The 20,275-nt window shown below is 38.0% G+C and overlaps 2 protein-coding genes across 2 annotated transcripts in view; one reads left to right on the top strand and one right to left on the bottom strand.

Annotated features, from left to right (window-relative positions):
* Positions 1-6,798: 6,798 nt before the first annotated feature.
* pex10 (peroxisomal biogenesis factor 10) lies at positions 6,799-11,587 on the bottom strand. The gene is made up of 6 exons (XM_053504311.1): positions 11,324-11,587; positions 11,056-11,136; positions 10,571-10,977; positions 10,090-10,262; positions 7,615-7,744; positions 6,799-7,283 (listed from the first exon to the last, which is right to left on the bottom strand). The coding sequence occupies exons 1-6, from the start codon at positions 11,433-11,435 to the stop codon at positions 7,215-7,217; spliced, it is 972 nt and encodes a 323-aa protein (XP_053360286.1). The 5' UTR covers positions 11,436-11,587; the 3' UTR covers positions 6,799-7,214.
* Positions 11,588-15,311: 3,724 nt separating this feature from the next.
* The window catches only part of plch2a (phospholipase C, eta 2a), a 129,528-nt gene continuing 124,564 nt past the window's right edge, over positions 15,312-20,275 (top strand). The window contains exon 1 of the mRNA XM_053504738.1: positions 15,312-15,383. The gene's annotated coding sequence lies outside the window, so the exon portion shown is untranslated. The remainder of the gene's footprint in view (positions 15,384-20,275) is intronic.

The raw sequence follows: 20,275 nt of genomic DNA, 5'->3' as shown, positions 1-20,275 counted from the left end.
ACCGCTTTTGCCCCATCAATAATGAAACCTCATACTTGTGTCCTGCTGTCTTATTTTTTTCCATCTTCTTGCTTTTTGGCTATTTGGGGTTATTTGGGTATACAGTTCGCACTTTCTCCACAGATGGAGAGGAAAAGAAATTTAGTAAAAATGTGTTACTGATTCATTCAGTCCATGCTACAGACTAGCTCTTTCTTGACACACAGCGACACACTCTATAATTACTTGGTATACATGCTTGGAAGTGTATTTGGATTGATTTTCCCCTCTGGTCCCCCGGAGAGATCGTTAGTGCCTGTTTGTACTATGGGTTACTGGTGGCAGTAAGGTTAGTGCAAAGCTTAATGAATTGTACAAATAAAACCACACATGCGTTCTCAAAGACCACAGTCTTCTTTATTTTCATTTTGTCTTTTTGGGGGGGTAGGTAGGGGATCATTGGGGGTTTTTGGCTTCATAGCTACAGTATTCATATGGAGCAATAAAGGTGAGCAGGAGACACTTCCTACAAATTTGATATTGATTCTTTCAACGCATACTGGTGACTCTTTCATACACAGGGATACACGTCATAACCACTTGTGCCGCTTCGGACTATTGGTTGTTGGTGTCAGTAAGGTTACTGCAAAACGTAATGGATTATGCAAATGAAACAACACATGCATTCCCAAAAATAAGACCCCAATTTAATCTATTTTTCAAGTATAAAACTTTTTATGTGTCCAACCCAGAGCATTATATGGAAAAAGCAATGCCTGTTTGGCTGACAAAACCAGTAATACAAATAAACTAAAGTGCTTATTAAATCGTAGTATTAGTATTAGTATTAGACCTTAATATTGCGTCCACAACCTACTGTATGTCGATGTTATAAACGTCTTCGCACAGCCCTAAAGTCATTTTTCATTTCCTCTCCTCCCAGTTCAGTGGCTTTCTGTCAGCTCCGGTGTGCTCATGCCCTCGAGCATGGTTGCTGTCAGAAGCTACAGCTGACAGCCACCTACAGCTACACTGTCAGGCACTGTTACAGAACACTGCCAGTCAATTGAGGTGAGAGAAAAGGGAAATTGTTTTGGATGTGCCAGTCTCACTGGACAGAATACAAATAGATAGAAGCTGCTCGTTTGCCTGGGTACTCTCCCTCGGTACGGGAACGCATAAAAGAAAAAGAAATACTCTCTATATACTGAGAGAACTGTCACTTAAGGTTGAATAAGTCCTCAATTGCCTCTACTCGGCCTTGAATCAAGACTGTATTGTCAGTAATATCAAAAGCTTTGAGACAAACTAAATGGTTTGCACAGGTAACTCAATTGCGCATTCATCTTCACCATATACTTGATTGTGGTGAGGGTCGTGGTGGGTTGGGATCACATGACTGCATATCCTTCTGCGTCTGGTGGAATTAGTGCTGAGCTGGCGACTGACAGTTGGCGTGAAAGTGGTTTTAAATTCTAAAAGGGAGGCGAATAAACCATGGAGGTGGCCGATAGTCCTGAGATTTACTTTATATTTCCAATAATTCCAGTTTCAATATCAGACAAATATCAAAATCTAGAATTGAACCCCAAATAGCGTTAAATGGAAAGCTATTGCATTATGTATATGTAAGAGGTACAATCCTTCGTTCCACACACCAAGTAGTGCCATTGATCAAGAGGTAGCGCTCGCCCTATCATCACGAGGTCTAGAGAGAGCTGATTGGCCGAGCTCTCTCAGAGAGGAGAGATGAGAGGTACTCCGTGCTCCCACATTAATCACAGCTAATCAGGGGCGTCTATGAGCTCACGCAAGCGGAAGGAGTTAATAGCGCTGTCCTCCGAGTGTATTGCGGCTGTTTGTTTCTGAATATGAATTATTATTAGGCTATATAAACGTGGTTATTATTAATTAATTTGACCTAATAAAGTATTTTTATACTGAGTTTACACACTTAATGGTAAAAGCCAGTAAACTTAAATCTGTTATAACTGGATAACTCACGGCTAATGGGTTTTAGAAAATTCACTGTAACGTTAAAGTTGTGTAGCCTGTTGAAGCTGAATACAGTCCACTGATTTCTTTCGGGTCAGTATTTTTAGCCTTATTATATTTTATTATATATTTTTTGAAGTTTAAAACCCCAAATCCCCAGAGTTTAACTAAGTCTTTCTAACCTTGAGCAGAACATCTGCACCGTCTGCACAGTGCTGCAGACTAACTGGGTCAGATGTAATTTCAGCACAGATTTTTATTCAAATTTGCTCTAATTATGTGAAAACTAAGGACTTACAAAGACAAAAAATCCCAAGAGCTCTAACAAGTTCAAATCTGGCAGGGAAAAAAGTTTTGCAAGGTGCAAAAAAAAAAAAACAAAATATGCAATTAGCTTAAGAAAAACGTGTTCTTATCCATACATAACCACAAATAGGAAATGTGTGTGTTTGTCTTTTTTGCATAAGAGCCAGTACGAAAAAAAAATAAGTAAACACCAGTCAAAGATCTTTATAGAAAAGCAGACAAAAATGAAGCTTTATGATGGATGAACAGATGGCGGTGAAAAGGAAGATTGTGCTGCCTGAGGACAAACACCATAACATTCATATTTTTTTTTCTTAGTATGACCAAACATCGACCTCACAGGTCTTAATATACAGGATAACCTCATAGACCTGTGTGTGTTTGCTGGAAGGCAATGACCTTGACATACATGCACTGCAATAGTCTGACAGAGATATATACAGCACGGACGTATACTGTATATATGTGCATATACTGTATGGAAGCTGCTATCTTTATTTATTGATAAATGCTTTACAGAGCTCAAATTTCCCTTAGGAGAAACCAAAAGAATTTACTAATAAAACATTTAGTAGGTTAGATTTTACATATTTTTTCTTTATTATCTCAAGCAAGAAAAACTTATATGTTTAACAATATAAAATTTAATAAAGTCTAAAGGTTTGATTCTCCTTTATAAAGAAAAAAAGGACACATAATTATGTTTCTTCACATTTGGTTTGACTGAAAAGGCCACGGTAGAAACCCTGCTGCAGAATCTTTCTTTTCCCAAATGTCTTAATTGGGTGATGTCATAGTTTTGCATGCAGTCATAAATTTTATTATATAGAGTATTTATTCTTACTTGTGTGCTGTAAATTTACAAGCAAGCAACCTAGGCAGTTCTCAGCATAGACAGGCACAAGGCAGGACTAACATTGCCCAAGCATCTGGCTCGTTTGAACAAACATATCCACAGCAGTCTGAGGTGAGAGGGTGTAAAATACCTGAACTGAGAGCCCAGTATGACAGAGCACCCAGAGTCCTTTAACAATCATCCACAGCCCAGCAGCGTGCAAATGAAGATGTTCATACCAACACAAGGAAATATACAGTACAAGGCCTTTAAAGTTTAAACTGTCCATGTTAAACATAGTTACTGAAAACTGGCAATAAATATTATTGGAATGCTATTGAAATTTTAAACTTAATTTTTTATAAACTTACAATAACTGCATATAAAGAGAGATGAATTCTAATATAAACATAAAATCCGGAACTCGGGTCGAAAAAAAAGTTTGCATATAGAACATATTGAAGAAAATAAAGATTTTGCTTATAAATTAACAAAATAGGTTATGTTATAGCACTTACATTGATTTTCCAAATTAGGTAAAATGATGGGCTCAGAGGGTCACAGAAAACTTTATTATAATAGAAAACTCTATTATTTTATTTAACAAATTATTTTTTTTTTTTGTAAAAGCATGTTCTTTTTTCTACTTTCAGGTTACACACTTGACCTAATCTAATGCTAACGGCATTCCAAGGTTATATATCAAGCTGAATATAGCAGTAGCTGTACTTTTCTGTGTAATTTCTATGGCATTTAACAGTCGTGTGCGATAGCCTACCAGGCTGAAAGATCACATTATGATAATGCTGTGCCCCTTAAGATGCCACCTAAGACCCTTTTATGCTCAGCTGGTGTGAAAACTATCCAAGTATTAGTGCACTCCATCTCCTTTCTGCAGCGTCTGCCTGAGAACAATGATGCAGAACAGCTCGCTGGAGACCGAACGGAGCCGAGGATGGTTCTGCTGTGATGATTCTGCTGAGCTGCAGTGGGAGGACTGAGCCCAGCACTGCATGTTGTAATTATGCAGCACAACAGCTAATGGATGCCTGAAACCTGTGAACACATTTCATGTATATTTATTTATTCATTCATTCAGCAGATGCTTTTATCCAAAGCCTCTTTAACCTGTAGCACGTTACTCCTGACACCCATCACAAGCCATTATCATTATCAAGACACATTCTTAGCCCTGAACACATGCAGCAACTTCATTGGAATTAATCCTTTTTCACCTTTTGAACCTGACCAGCTTTATTACGGGGGTGTTTATACACGCCATGGTTTCCTCCCAGTAAGCACAGAACATTTTTCCTTCAATGGACATGCACACAACACTAGGAACCCCTGCCTCCAGCAAAGTGATGGATCCTGAGACCATCGTGACTGTGCTCACTTCACTTAACAAGTATAATGATAGAGCGACATTACCAAGTTTCCTACAAGTGTGCTCAAATATAAAGTCTGACAAAGTATACCTATTCCTCTGACTGCTCACCAGGAAAGCACCTGGGAGAGCCACTGCCATGCCTGGGTCACTGAGCTGCTTTTTAATGTAGCAAAAGAAGTTTGATATCTCATGTCCCTAAAAAGGCCTGCACTTATTCCTGCTTACCGTGGAAGAGATAGTTGGCTTGCGGAAAGCAAGGGTCTTATCCAGAGCGACTTACAAAAAGTGCTTTGAAGTTTACATCACTGGATAGATTCTTACACTGGATTACTAACCAAGTGCCATCAGTCAAACACAACTGGGAAGAGGGTTTTTTTTGGTGTTTGGGGGGTATTGAAGAAACAGATGCGTCTTGAGTCGTTGTTTAAAGACCGTCAAAGACTCTGCTGTACGGATCAGACGTTCCACTCACTGAGCACCTTCCACAGGATCATCGTTCATGAATAAACAGACCTCTTTAAAATGTTTGTACCATTCGAATGTTTTACTGTGGGTAAAAGTCTCATAACCGCACTGTGCTTAGAGTCTTCTGTTAATGTCAATTACTTTCATGCCATCATCCTTCTGCTCATCTGACAAGTCCCAGATTGACTTGAATGCCCCCCCCCCGTATACGAATCAACATTGTTCAGTGCACAGATTACCACTGTTTGAACCAGACAACACAGCCTCTGGTGTCTTCAGTAATAGACTGGGGATAATAATAAGCAACACTGCAGTGTCTGCGGCAATTCCTATACTGTAGCTTTCTATACCTTTTCCTACATCCTGTACACACTGCAGGTCATCTACACTAATATAATTCGAGAAGATAAACGATGCCAGAAAGTGCCCCGCCAAGACGAACTTATTATTGCACAAACATCTCATTTGCAAAGATCAATGATCGAGAAGAGGTGACAATATTAAAATTATCTCTGTAGAGGACAATTACTGGCTCAAATTCTGTGTGGCTCGGATATTTATTTTATATTAGAGGAATGAAAATCACCTTGGGGCAACACTTTTGGGATTATGTTTAATAAAAGAAAATATATCCATTTTGGTCATGGAGTTCTTTAAGGAAATAAAAAAAACAGTTTAGAGGACCATCTATATTAATATGCTCAATTACTGATTAAGCCTACTTGTGAAGTCACAAAGTATGTGGTCTGTACAGTGGTTCATTATTAGTATTCCACATAGTCAGGTGTACAGTTTATCCGGTAGATCTACTGTATTTGGTGGGAAAACCCTAAAATGTTATGTACTTATGAAAATATACTTCTATATTTAAAAACCTGTGATGAAGTAACATTGTTAAAGGGGAAATATTTAACAAAATGCAAAATGTGCACACAAAATTTTTATTATTTGCATTGCAGCCCCTCGGATGAGTGGTGAAATGTTTCAAAACCAGCAGAAGAAAGTCTAGTTGCCATGACTAGACTTCCAGGTTATCTGAAGTCTTCCAGGTGGAAACTTGCAATAGCAATACAATGCTGTAAAAAAGTATTTGCTGACTTATTGTTAGATTTTCACAGTTAAGTGATTGAGATCATCAAACAAATATTAATAATAAAATTCTCCTAATTATATCTCGGGATACAGTATTACCACCTGACTTCTGTTGATGGGAGAGAAATAACTAGGCCTGTATAATCAGATACCTTGATTTGTTGTGTTTTCAGATTATGTTAAGCCTTTATTTATCACGCACTCACTCACTCATCATCTATATCGTTTTGTCTTGTATTCAGGGTCGTGGGAGCCTGAAGCCTATCCCAGGAGGCAGGGGTTACATGCCGGACAGGGTGCCAATCCATCGTAGGGCACACCCATTAGCCTCCTTGCCATATCTTTGGACTATAGGAGGAAACCCACCAAGCATGGGGAGAACATGCAATGTCCATGCACACAGAGACTGGAATCAAACCTGGGCCCTGGAGGTTCAAGGCTAACCACTGTACCACTGTCACATATCATTTTGTACAAAATAAACTTGCTTACAATGCTTGCGTAAAAGCTCACAGATGCTTAATTAAATTGTATTTAATTTTTCATCATACCAGGAATAAAAAAAAAATTAAAGGGTGTGAACATATTATCACCCAACCCTTATCTGTTTATAATTTTTATTTTATTTTAAAAGACTCACTTTTCATGTCATCTCGTAGATATGACAAACAATCCTAGCTGGGCACCAGTGAGAAAAGTGCTATTATGCTAATAGTAATTAAGACACAGAGATATCTTCAAAAGCATTAAGATTATATTTCAAATGAGAAATAATCATCCTTTAATGGGACAAACTCAATTAAACGTTATAATTAAATTCTAAAGTCATTTGCAAATATCAACACCACCAGCCAGATGAAGCTGTTTATGAATGCAAACATGATCAATAAATTATTTAATACTTCTCATTTCATTTCTTACAGCTGCACTCCTAGACATCCGTAGCTCTTTACTTTATTCCCATACTCAATCAGTAATCAAACCAATGGGCCATCAGTTCAGAGGAAACAAACAATACAAATTCCAAAGTAATCCGTTTGTCTGTGCGGTTTGTCAAGTGCAAGTGTGGTCCACACACACACACACACACTCGCATCTCTGGCTTCATCGGAAGGAAGACTTTGTTCTGGTTCTTGTGAAAAATCCCGTCATCTATTTGTAACTTCTCAGATAAACCAGGCGATGAGGCTGAAATTTCTCACGACACAGCGGGCACTCAGTCTGCAATCACCAAAAAAAAATTATAAATAAAGTTTTTTTTTATATATATTCTCTTAATCCTGCTAATCTTTTTAACAAGATTAAACAATTTAAACATCTAATTATTTTACCAGTTAACCGTCTATCCGTTCCGATAATTTTGTTAACCGATAATTGAGTGGTCCCTCACTAACGGGGTCATGTTCTGAAGTGTGAGGTTAACACAATTGCAATCACATGTAAATATTAAGCAATAAAAGCAAAAGTTCAGATCCATTGTCTGAGCTTCATCCTTTGATCCTACAGTTGAAAGATATTCTACAGGCCGAGTTTAGAGAGACAAACATGTTACCTTAGTGTTACACCATTCCGTAATACACTCCCAGCAGAAAAGATGTCCACAGGGGGTTGTTGTAGAGTGTCTCCGCTCCTCTAAACACAGGATACAGCGAGAAGCTCGAGAGGATGAAGTATTCTGTGGGCTAAGGAATGAAAAAAAAAAAAGTTGCAATTGTGGAGAAAAAAAAGAGAGAAAGAAATCAGGGTCATTTTATCATCTTCCACCAGTGTTACAAGCTAATTCATTACACTACTTTCCAAAAAAAAAAAAAAAAAGTACTATGCAAAATCATTACACAAGTCATTTGTTTTATTCCATAAGATTTATATTAATGCACTCTTTTTGTTTTTACAGAAAAGGATGAAAAATTAATTACTTGTGTAATTGATATTGTGATTTCTGTGGGAAGTATGAACATACAGTGTGTGATGTACAAAATATTAAAAAGTTTAATTTAAGTAATAGCATTTATGAAAGGAGTCTCTAATGGCATTGCTTTTTTTTTTTTTATATTTAATGCAAATTTAACTCTTAGATGTATGGATACTGTATATGGTTAGTTCCCGGTTTGCCCCACTAGTTCCGATTAGTCATACACTTCCGAGTCTGCGCTGTTATCAGCATTATTTTTCTGGTTTGTAACGCTAAGGGAAAAAATGTACAATTAAAATTGGTTGGCATTTTTCAAAATCAACTTCTTAAAATGCAAATAAAATCAATGATCATCTTCTTCTCTAACTTTTTATTAATATTTCAACTTGCTGGTTTATTCCATGCATGGGTACATAGAAACAGTATATTCGTATTATCTGACAGCATTTTTACATAATTAATACACCTTCAATTTAAATTTTTATTGTTACTTTTACTTCACCTTTACCTCACTGTAATTCTTGCTTGTTCCTTACATGTTGTATATTGTTGAAGATTGTATTTAAAAACCTCAAGGGACTCGCAATACTTTCGGGTCATTGTTCAACAGAATAGGCAAAATAATCCTCATAATTAATAACAAACTTACCCAAAAATACCTAAAACTGATAATGGGTTTTAAACTGGCAATGAGATTTAATGATTTTTATGTATAAATGATGAGATGCTAATCATTTCCTCTACTGCCAGGTCCTGTCTAGTTGAGTGTGCGGTGTTTCTGCTTCATACCATTTATTCGATGATTGTTTGCTCTACACTCATTGCTCCCGCCTCCTGCTTTTGCGATTAGACAGCTAGAGAAACTTCTGCCTATTTAAACCGTATCCATCTACACTGCTAGAGACCTGTGCCTTTTTTTTCCATTTAGATATATCTACTGACTAGGTTCGTGATTTGCCCTGCATCTTACATATTCTGTGTATGTTTCTGACTACATTGTGTTTTGCCCTTTGAACGTGCTTAAGCCGTCCTGTAAATAGAAACTTTGTGTAACTTGTTACTGGTTAGTGGAAAGTTGGTGCTATTTGATTTCTATACCTTTTATTCTTGGATTTGGTTAGTCTCGGAGTAATGGAAGAGCTGTACTGTATATTTTTTATTTATTCAAGTTTTTTGGTAATTTTAGTTATTTCACTTTGGAATTAGCTGAAGGGAATTGTTGTTTATTGTGTTCCCCTTGTCAGTTCTGAAGCTCACAACCACTTTTGAAAAACTTTACAAACACACTATAAACAATTTTTGTATTGTATTTGCATAAAATGTCTTGCATAAAGCTTTCATAATGGCTCTAATCTGAGGTGTTGTTATTTGGTGATTTCTGAGGCTGGTAACGCTAAATGAACTTCTCCTCTGCAGAGGTAAGTTTGGTCTTGCTTTTCCGGGATGGTCTTTATGAGAACCAGTTTCGTCATGGTGCTTGATGAGTTTTGCAAATACACTTGACAGTACTCTTCTTGCAGGAATTATTCCAGAACAGCTGACCTTGTTGTTGCTGTTACTTAATTACATAATGCCATATGTGTTGTTTCATAGTTTTGAAATCTCCAGAATTGTTTTAAAATGTAGACAATAAATCGTAAAAAAAAAAATCACAAACAAACATTGAATCAGAAAGGTGTGGCCGAACCTTTGACTGATTCCGTGTACACACACTAAAACTGCTTTTTTAGTGGAGAAGTGAAATAAAGGGCATTTGAGGTGTTAAAAAAATGCATTGTTTACATGAGATATATGCTAACTTGATTAAAACAAACAAAAATAAAAACTGAAATATGGGACCTTTAAATCTCAGGAGGTTTGCACATTGTTGGACACCAATATAAATTTGAGGCGTTTATTGTTTATCCTATACCTATAAATATCAACTAAAGAAAAAAATCAATAAATAATAATATAAAAAAAAGATTTTAAAAAATGAAATAAAAGAAGTAGTTCTTGTCTTACATTTATATTAGCTGCTAATATAACTCACTCCTCAATATATATTTGTATTAAATTCAATGTTGCTTCCTTTTGTGCATTAACATTTGATATAGCGGCAGTGATCCTACCTACCTTGTGGGCAGATTTCTGTGCTGTGTCCACTCCTGCCTGGCACGCTGTCTCTGTCTCAGGTTGTTGAACTGCAGAGCGAGTGTGATGGCCAGTTGCACCAGTGACACACACCCTAAAATTCGGTAGCTGGTCCGGATGCCTTTATCATCCATTGCCATGCCCTGTACTCGGAGCTGAAAGAGAGACATAATCTGTAGGGTTCATTCCAAAATCCCAACTGAGGGTTGTTCTGCTTGGATTGTTGGATATTTTATGTGGGTTTTTTTTTCAGGCAGTAAATGTTTATCATGTTTGAAGATCTTTAATGGAATTTATCTCCCTGCATCAAAGTGTCCATTATCAGAAAACTACCAAATGATTTCCCTAGCTGTATTGTGAACTTTGGATAATAGTGCATGGTGTAAAGGGGGAAATAAATTGAGAATCTGCCTGACTATAAACCAGTTACTTATATTATTACCAACTTAGAAGTGTAACTCACATAGCTAATCCCTGATGTCCTTTTGGCCAGATGATAAAAAACACCATTGATGTAGAATAGAGCCACATGGACCCTGTGCAAGATGGTGATTCCTTGCTGTACCGCAAACACCACAGGCTTTAAGGATTTCCTCTGCTGGCTATTTAGCATCCTGACCATCCTCTGGATCCATGCCTTAATATACGACATCGGGTTCCAGGTTAACACCATGTCTCGCTGGGCGTCCCGGGAATCCCATTCCTCCATCTCCAACTCATGTTCTAGACAGACCAGGACTTTATCCAGGAGATATGGGACAACAGTGTGAAGCAGAACAAGAGCCAGCCTGCGTGTCCGGGAAGGAATCCTGCGTTTGGTGGGGTCGACCTGGATGACATCAACATATTCTTCGCCTAATGTCTGATATCCTGCAACGACATGCTATAAGTTATTCCTGTAGGAGCTTCACAGGGAGGCTATTTTACAGTACGGTGATGTGTTGATACCTGAGATGGTGGTTAGGGCATAATAGGCAAGATCTGATAGGAGTTCCACTTCTTTCCTCCACTGCAGCCATAGTCTTGATCCTACATTAAAAGGAAAATGCACAGTCTTAGATCACATGTTCACAACTCTGGAGGATTTCTCTGCTCGAAACTTTACAGTAGTTCAAGCAGGGAAACCTCTCTACTGTAGAGGACAGAGAGAAGTCTTCTGCACCTAGAGCTAAAAAAAACTCACACACACACTACCCAAGATCCGCGTGTAACTCACCGGCAAGTGTTTGGAAAGCCTCGTTAGCGTGATTTCTAAGACTGCTTTGATAAAACTCGTCCTTCTGAGAGGAGCGGATGAGCTGCGGCTGGTTAGCTGGGACGAGCGGCATAATGAAGTCTGATAAACTTTAGCATGCTTTATTTAACAAATACCGTCGTGAGAGCCTAAAAGGCTTATTTAAATATCCAGATAAAAATAGAGCTTTTTTTGTAAAAACCTAGGTAAACATTGTAGACCATGACATATGCTGCACACCTTTCACTTCCGTGTTAGTCACGTGACTTCATGATCGCCTTTTTATTGGATGTTTAGACACTCCATACCAACGCGACTCGGACTTTTTGTGCCAAACAGGGTTGCCGGGTCTTTTTTTTTTACCCTCGCATTAGCATCGATTAAATGTTGGAAGTTTACATTCTTTTGTTGTTTAGTACTAAATGTCTTCGTTAGACATGATGTTTGTAAATATTGCATGTAATAAGTAAGCAATCAGTTTATCATACAAAATAGCAGGATTTTCAATGCGTTTTGTGCCTCATACGAATGCAAATAAGTCGCCACCCGGATTTAACTAAGCAAACAGGTAAGAGCTTTTAACTGGATAATTACTGCAGTGATTAATATGGGTCACCTGGCAACAAGCTCCTGTATTTAACCCTGACTAATGCACTGAGTAGCTTCTCATTTCTTAAACAACCATGATAGAGGACATATCCTATGGTCATGGCAAAGTTGTGGTCTGTAACAGAAGTGTACAAAACAAGAAAATGACTGCTGACACGACTAAACATTGGTTACATCCATCATACTGTACATTATAACAGGATCCATCCATCTAGGAACATCCATCCATCTAGGCACATCTGTCCATCTGGGAATATCTTTAGTCCAACCATGGAGGCCAATAGTGACCATTGTATTTTTTCTTATTTTTACGACCGTGGTAGGGTCTCTGGTCAACATTCACACGCAATTGCAATTTAGGACTGCCAATTAGCCTAATCTGCATGTCTTTATACTGTGGGAGAAAACTCAGAGTACCCAGAGTAAACCCACCAAGCACGAAGAACATGCAAAATCCACGCACACAGACCACAAGGCGGGAATCGAACCTGGACCCTGGAAGTGCAAGGTGACAGTTCTAACCACTAAGCCACAATACACTGCAAAACACTTTCATTAAAACCTGGAATGATACTAATGAATCATCATCTTTGAGGAAGTAATGTGGTCAGAAAAACTTCCTGAATTAGTGTGATGGAGTTCAATTAAATGCTTAGTGAAATCAAATCATTAAAAAAAAAACAACAGTTTAACTCAAGGCTCTGTTTAATATGCAAAGTAAGAGCATTTCCTCATACACAATGTGACAACAACTCAAGGAAATGGGACTAAACAGCTGTGTAGCATTAATCACACCACTTATCAATGAGGCTAGTCTGAAAAAATAGCCCTAATTTGTTAAGGAACATAAAAAAATGGCCAGTTCCAAAATAATGGCTGCATCAAGGTAAGAAGACAGGCAGATGATGTGATCATGCCGGGTGCCTACAGTACAACCCAGTGAAGGCAGTGATATGATCTGGGATTGCTCCTGTTGGTCAGGTCTACATTCAGCAACGTTATGGTGCTGAGAAAATGAGGTGAGCTAATGACCTGAGTATACTGAATGACCAGGTTTTTTTTTTTTTTCCATCAATGGATTTCTTCTTAAATTATGACACGGCCAATTCCCAAGACGATGATGCCAGGATTCATCGGGCTCAAATTGTAAAAGAGAGGCTCACGGAGCAGGAGACATCATGTGATCTTTCCTATTTAATTTATTTTTTTATTTATAGGATATAATATTATGGAATGTCTGCCAGACCAAAAAAAAAAGAGGTTTCTGACGCAACTTTCCCATTCTATCTGGGCTTGGGACTGGCACTGCATCCAGTGGCTGGTTTGGGCACAGGGTGGGAATTAAACTTGGGCCATCCGCATGGAGCATTTTTGAGCATTTGAAACATTTCAAAGCAAAAATTTTAACTTCTATATGTCTTCATTGTATTTATTTTGGGCCTTTACAGTATGTGTTATGTGAAATAAGATATATCGAGAAGAAATCTCACAGCCTCATAAAATTCAATAAGCTAAACGAAATACAGCTTTAATAAGACAAAAACATATAAGACATTGTAACATCCTTACAATAACCTTACCAGACCAACAATAAATCTAAATGTCTTTAATCCTTATTACACTTAGAATATTTGGGTTTGTCCACTATTCAGGTCCCTGTGAATGACTTATTACTATAAAAACAATAAAGAGTTAGAACAAGCACATTCCTATACATCATCCGTCACTGTAAAGTTGCCTGGAAGTACAAATTAGCACTCAAAAGTTGAGTTAAAACCTGTCTGGAGGGTCTGTTCGGATAGACCCCGGAGCTATCTACTGTAGCTTCCGTTCTTTCACAGCAGGCTCAGGGTTTTTTTCTTTCTTTTTTTGTCATTTCATCCATTTACAGTACCACTCACTTCTAACACTTTTTATCTCCTACCCCCAAGCATAAGTGGCAGAACCGGTTTGTTCTCCCTCTTTCTCTCTCTCTTTTCAGATCCACCCAGATCAAGAAGCACTATTAAAATTCATACATAAATACATTTGAAAAAATCCCTTTTTTACATTGATGGTTAAAAACGCCTCCACATGACTTGTCTTCAGATTTTGACTATGCTGAGGCAAGTCTTGTTTGATTAAAGGCTTGTAGCGTCTTATTGGCTCTTTGTGGCAGCCGAGGAAGTGTGGCCAATGTTTACACATGAGGAGGGGCAGAGGTTTTTTTTTTCTCTTTAAACTGGAAGATACATGTGAGTTCTTGCAATGTGAGATTAAATGGTGTACAAGCCAGACAAGATGGATTCCTATTGATACAAATTACAGGCATGATAAGGTATGGGTGCTTTTTATTTAAATTTTTTTGTTTGAAAGAATGTGTTTTTGTTTTTTAGTTTAATTTTGCGTAGGATGATTATCGCTTGGGACAAATCCTACTTTATCTACAGGGTTTTTTATTCATTTGAAAACTTCAATATAGTTATATTTAGCTGCAGTGCTTGCAAAGGAAGTAAAACTGGTTTGACCGTTTATGAACTTTGGTAAGTCTATCATAACTTTTTTTTTTTTCTTTTTTTTTATTCATGAGTTTCTACGCGAAGTGTAATTTTGTAGGCCAAGGAGCATGTGGCAAAGTGAATCATTCTGTATCGTGCATGATTCATGGGCAAAATTCGTTTTAATTAGAAGCAAAGTGCAAAGTCTTTCTTTACACTTATTTGTTTGTATGACTGCAGTAAAATCAGAACGGTATAAAGAAGGACTTTGCCCTCTGGACTGACACTGTGAGCTTTGAAAAGACAGAAAACTAAACTTTAATGAATTTTTGATCCATTTCCCATTAGACTTCATTAAATTTATGGCGGTACGAACTGCTTGATCGTCTTATCCTGATTTGAGTGTGTACTGTAAATCAGTGTTCTCTAGAAAGGCTGAAGAATCTGGTAGGAAAGTGTGTACATACTGGATGACAAGTGGGTGTGAAATACTGGAGTCGGAAGCCTGCTTGACGGAGACTTGGGTGAAAAGTGGAGCTGTTATAATATCTGATTTGTTCGAGGTTTTCTCCAGCGATCTCTCACACACACCGGATTTTTCAGTACATTTTCCATGTGCTCCTGTTCTCTGCACCCCACCCCATTGCCCGCCCCCTCTTGTGAAGACTCTTTTGCCTTTACTTGTCCGATGTTGACACAGTTGTTACCCCATACGGCAACACCCACTGTGGACAAAGAACTTTCAGATGACATCAGTTTCCATTACCTGAAACATGGAGCTGTACATTTCAGAGGTATGAAAATCTAAAAGTATATTCAGTCCGAAAGGAGTGGAGTAGCCTGAGGAGTGTGTGTGTGTGTGTGTGTGTGTTTCACTATCACAACTCCACCTTCGCTCTGGGATTTACCGGCACCCGTCTCAGGAAGGTTGCTTTTTTGGATTGTGTCTCACAAAGGTAAAATAATACCCGACGATTTATTAAAAATGTATCTTAAGACACTGTGAAGTGATGACATGAACACCAGGTGTATCTGTGAAGCTGGATGGCTGATTTCGTACTCTGGGTTTTTCGCTGTTAAGGCTTTACTGCTCTGAAACTCTATACTCCTTACCTGTGAGAGCAGAGAGAGAACAAGGGGAGCTTTCAGGTGAGCGATCTGACTAGGGATCAGAAGTTTTTTTGTCTTTCGGTGTCTTCCATGCTGTCATGAATTCAACAGCGATCATTTCTGACAGGTACAGCACTTCGGGCCAAACTGTGAACCAGGCACCCATTTCAGAGAGGAACGGCACTTCGGGCCAAACTGTGAAATCAGGCATCCATAAATTATTCGTTAACTCGTGTATCTCGACATGAAACACCCCCACGACTATGTTGTTAAAAATCTTTTACAGCATGTCCCATTGTTTATTTAAATTTTACTTAAATCCTCACCTGTTGGACCAAAGTGGGGTTTCTATGGACTCTCTTTTTGTGAGTACGTAAAAAAAAAAAAAAGAGGAAAAAACCCCAGAAAGAATCTAGCTCTGAATGAACCTACGCTTGAAATCGTCTTGCATTGTGAGGTGCAACATAAACCGGTCGGCTGAAGGGATAATGAAAAGACTGATTGTGTCGGGCAGCTCCGTGTGCCAAAGAGTGACTCGGAGTTCTAGAACTGCAGGTTGCCAGCTGGTGGCCCACAGCACTAATGCGCTGGCAACTCTCTGTGAATGAGAATGAGATATTTCTTAAAATGTAGGAATGTATTCGATATGTAAATTAACCAACCGGCACCTTTAAGTGTTCTCGCGTATTGAGTAATCTCTTATCTCAATCTCTTATTAGAGCTCATGCATGGTGTGATCTTGCCACTGAACGACAATGACATTGGGTGGTTGAGAAGTACTACATGCTTTGAGCTGAACGAGACAAATTGTGGAAAAGTAATATGATATACATAAACGGCAGATATCATACAAACATAAGAGTAATTTAAGAATCCCGAAATGAGACATTGTGCTACTTCCATCTTACAAAAATGATCTTTTTGTTACTAATAGAAATATAGTAAAGGAAGGCATATTCATTCTTTGAATAGCCACTGATTTTTAATTATACGCAATAAACATGAGTATGAAATTAAGGGTTATTTATTGTCCCCCTGGGCACTTTTCTCATGACTACTATTATAATGAGTGTTCTAAAAGAGTATTATGTGGTTGGTAGTTTATGGCAAGACTAATATATTCAAGAGGATATGCATTAACAAGATGTTCCCAGAGGTGTTTTTAAAGGATTTTTCAAAACACTGTCGTGAAAAATCATATAGTGTGATATTAGCTGAATTTGTAGGTATGAGGGGCATTTACTGTAAGTTAAACCAGGGCCAGGACTGAATGAAGGGGCAAATCTGACTAACGTTTACAATAGACTTTGAGTCCTCTATAGTGATGGGACTGACGTTCGTTGTACGGCTGTACGATCCTGTTGCCGACTTGCAGATGAGGCACATCTGTTTGTGTGAACTGTACACACACTCATTCACCAACATCACTTGTGCATTACAGAAACTTTTACAGTAAGTCAGAAACAGAGACTTACTGTACATTTTATCTCATTACACATCTGAGCATTGATGGATAAGGGCCTTGCTCAAGGGCTCCAAAGGTGGCAACTCGGTTTTGCTGGGGCAGTTAAAAGAGTTCCTGGGAAGCCAGCGTTTCAGATGTGAAGCAGGCAGAACGATCATGGCAACATTTTATGTACAAGCGCATTAGTGTAGCAGTGGATTATATAGAGAAATAAAGGGAGCTTTTATTCTCCATAACTGTGTTCTTCTATTCTGCGCAATCATAAGTCCCAGTTTGATTCGAACGTCGCTCATAGTTAATCTGGAAATTTGTTTGTATTTAAATGTCCATATCATGTTTTGAGTGTGACCACCAGAGCAGATAAAGTTGTGTACAGTGTCTTCTGTCATATGGAAATTCCACGGTTAACTGCATGAGGATGAGGAATTCAATCCCAACTTTTGCATATTCGCTTAATCTACAGTACCAGCAGTGGATGAGTTAAACACACAAAAGGCTTTGGAAGATTGCATACAAAGACAATTGAGTGCAAGGGTCAAACTGGGATCATTGTGTTTTCATCTGGCCAGATCATCTTACCTCAAAACACAATGCTGTGCGGTTTAACAATCTCCGTTTCACACTTTCTGTTAAGGAATCTAGCACCTTGTAAAAGATTAGTTTTCAATTTGTATTGTTTTTGTTCTGATCCGCTTCTTATTAATGGTGTAAAATATCTGCTTGTTTTCTTTACTGCTCAGTGGACCATTAAATGAGTTTTTCGAAACAGCTTGTCTTTAGTGCATGCTTTAAATAATTAGCATGATGTGAAAGCCTTCGAGTTGCAAATAGGATTAAAATTTTTTTTTTAATTGTGCAATATTAGTACATAATTCCCATCCTGTATTCTGATTAGACATCAGACATATTTGTCATGCTTTTAACTTCAGGCCCCATGCGTCTGGGTTGGGGGGAAGGTTAGGATTGTTGGTTTTTCTCTCTGGTGAGTATCCAGGTGTTGTGTTTGCTAACATGTCTCCTCATGTGGCCTTCAGGCCTAAACTTGTCCCATCACAACACTGTCCCATTGTTCGGCAGGGTGGCCGAGTTTATGTTTTGACTAAGCCATAACCTCTCGCTGTACGTCATTTGTTGTTTTATCTGATAAGATAGGACGTTTATCAGTGAGGTGATGTGTAACTTGATACAGGAGATAAGAATTTGCGTACTAGTTGTGCTGGTGCATGTGCATTATTATTATTGTTATTGATTCACTAGCAAAACTGTGCCTGTTACATGCATGTATGTGTGTATGTATGTATGTATGTATGTATGTATATATGTGTGTACTACTGTATGTATGTTTGTGTGTGTGTTTGGTGCTGAAGGTGAAGGTGTGTGTCTTTCTAAGCTTTTCTCTCGAGACACTAAAATCCCCAACCTGTGAAGAAGAGAGAAGGGTTCTATTAAATTGTCACTTACATATCAAATTTTACAATGCTCTGTGCACACTCTCTAATCTTCTCCGGGGATGGGAGAAGGAATTCCCCTTAAAGACAGGGACAAGTGTGCTATTTAGGGAAGACAAACTACTATACACTACTGCATACTGTTATTCAGGTATGGACAATAGAAAAGAGAGTGCAACAGAAAAGAATAATAATAGAGTTGTCGTTCTCAAGGGTTTGCCGATCAGTTCTTACACTGGCGTAAAAAGAAAAAAGAAATAGGAATAGATCTATTATTAAAGACATTTAAATCTAAATCATAGACTGTATAATTAACAAACCCCCCATGACGTCACCCCTAGGTTTTCTAAACAATGGTTTTGAAGCTTATATACATAGGGAGCACTGGTCGCCATCTTGGCAGGAGATGACTCCATTTAAATCCTGGTTAATGTGTCTAACAAACATCTAATGGGATCAGGAGCCCGTAGATGCCAGGATAGAAGTATGACCTTTTAGGCTTAAGCATGGATGCCTGTATTTTGAATAGTGGGAAAATGAGAGACAAAGTCTTTAATAGTGATGCCAGAAACACAGCAGAGCCTCATTTGATTTGAAGTTCATTTGAAATAAACAGTTTTGTAAGTTTGATTGCTTTATGATTAACACATACAGTCCCTCGTATCACTTTTGAAGTGTTGCCACCTGGAACTGAATTGTAATTAAATGGGATGATATGTTTCTTCGACCATTGTCCCCAAAAGCGATGGCTTAATCAAACAGCATTATAAAGTTTATTATATACGCCCCTAATCATGCATAACTTTATGGCCTAATGTAATTTTAACTGATGCGTTAAATCAAAATTCACCCCCGTACAGGTGTCATGAATAGGAAATCCTGCTAAGGAGGTTTAAACTTAGCTGCAAACATTAATTTCTGTTGGGCATATTGAAAGTTGGACATTTTAATGTGGGGATCTTTGTGGATTTTCTCACTTTTAGAGCCAGCTTCTTGTGTTCATTTTAGGAACTTCATGTTTCGGAATCCACTTTGATCTCATTTTTCAAAACTGTAGGTTGCCCATGTGGGTAGCGTAGAGGTTATGTACAGTATGGATCAGAAGGTAATGGGTTTAAACCCCATCACCAGCAAGCTACTACTGTTGGGCCAGTCAGCAAGGCCCTGAGTGGTGGCAGCATCATGGTGTAGACATGCTTTTTATTAGCATGCATGGGAAACTGGTTGAGGTTAAGATGGATAGTGCAGGGTAATTCTTGTCTTACATGAGACTTAAATCTGGTGCAAAGATTTGCTTTACAACAGTCCATCAATCCTACTTAAAACTTGAATGTGTTGGAATAGCCCAGTCATAACATAGACTTCAATTGAATTGAAAATCTGTAGCAAGAATTTAAGAGATGCTTTTCATTAAACAGTTTGCATGCCATCTTATATAGATTGAGACATTTAGCAGCAAAGAAAAGACTGAAATAGCATGATACAGATGCATGAAGCTGCCAGAGACATATCCCAGATCCAAGGTTTGCACAAGTACAGCCAAATTACAGAGGTTCTAACTGATACTGGCCTAGTGGATAAATCTTATGAAATAGAAAATATAGTTTTTATATTTGGTTAGTTATTTATTGTATAATAATAATAATAATAATAATAATAATAATAAAAACTTCTATTTCAAGAGAAATTGTGTAAATCAGATCTTAAAAGTTAATTTCAGGGTGTACCACTACATACATGTAAGCGTGTTAAGCATGATATTGCATGCTTTATATATTAATTACATGCATAAATGTTGGTTGGCATTGATGATATTTTAAGCAGC

This window comes from Clarias gariepinus, chromosome 9 (genome assembly GCF_024256425.1).
Source record: "Clarias gariepinus isolate MV-2021 ecotype Netherlands chromosome 9, CGAR_prim_01v2, whole genome shotgun sequence".
Classification (NCBI taxonomy): Eukaryota; Metazoa; Chordata; class Actinopteri; order Siluriformes; family Clariidae; genus Clarias; species Clarias gariepinus.
This window is presented reverse-complemented; position numbering and strand designations above follow the sequence as displayed.

Excerpts from the sequence above, each read along its gene's own strand:
- pex10 (XM_053504311.1), bottom strand. The coding sequence starts at position 11,435 with ATGCCGCTCGTCCCAGCTAACCAGCCGCAGCTCATCCGCTCCTCTCAG. Across the intron at positions 10,978-11,055 it reads TGCCCTAACCACCATCTCAG|GATATCAGACATTAGGCGAA; the intron begins GTATCAACACAT and ends ATGTCGTTGCAG. Across the intron at positions 7,745-10,089 it reads CACAGAAATCTGCCCACAAG|CCCACAGAATACTTCATCCT; the intron begins GTAGGTAGGATC and ends TTCATTCCTTAG.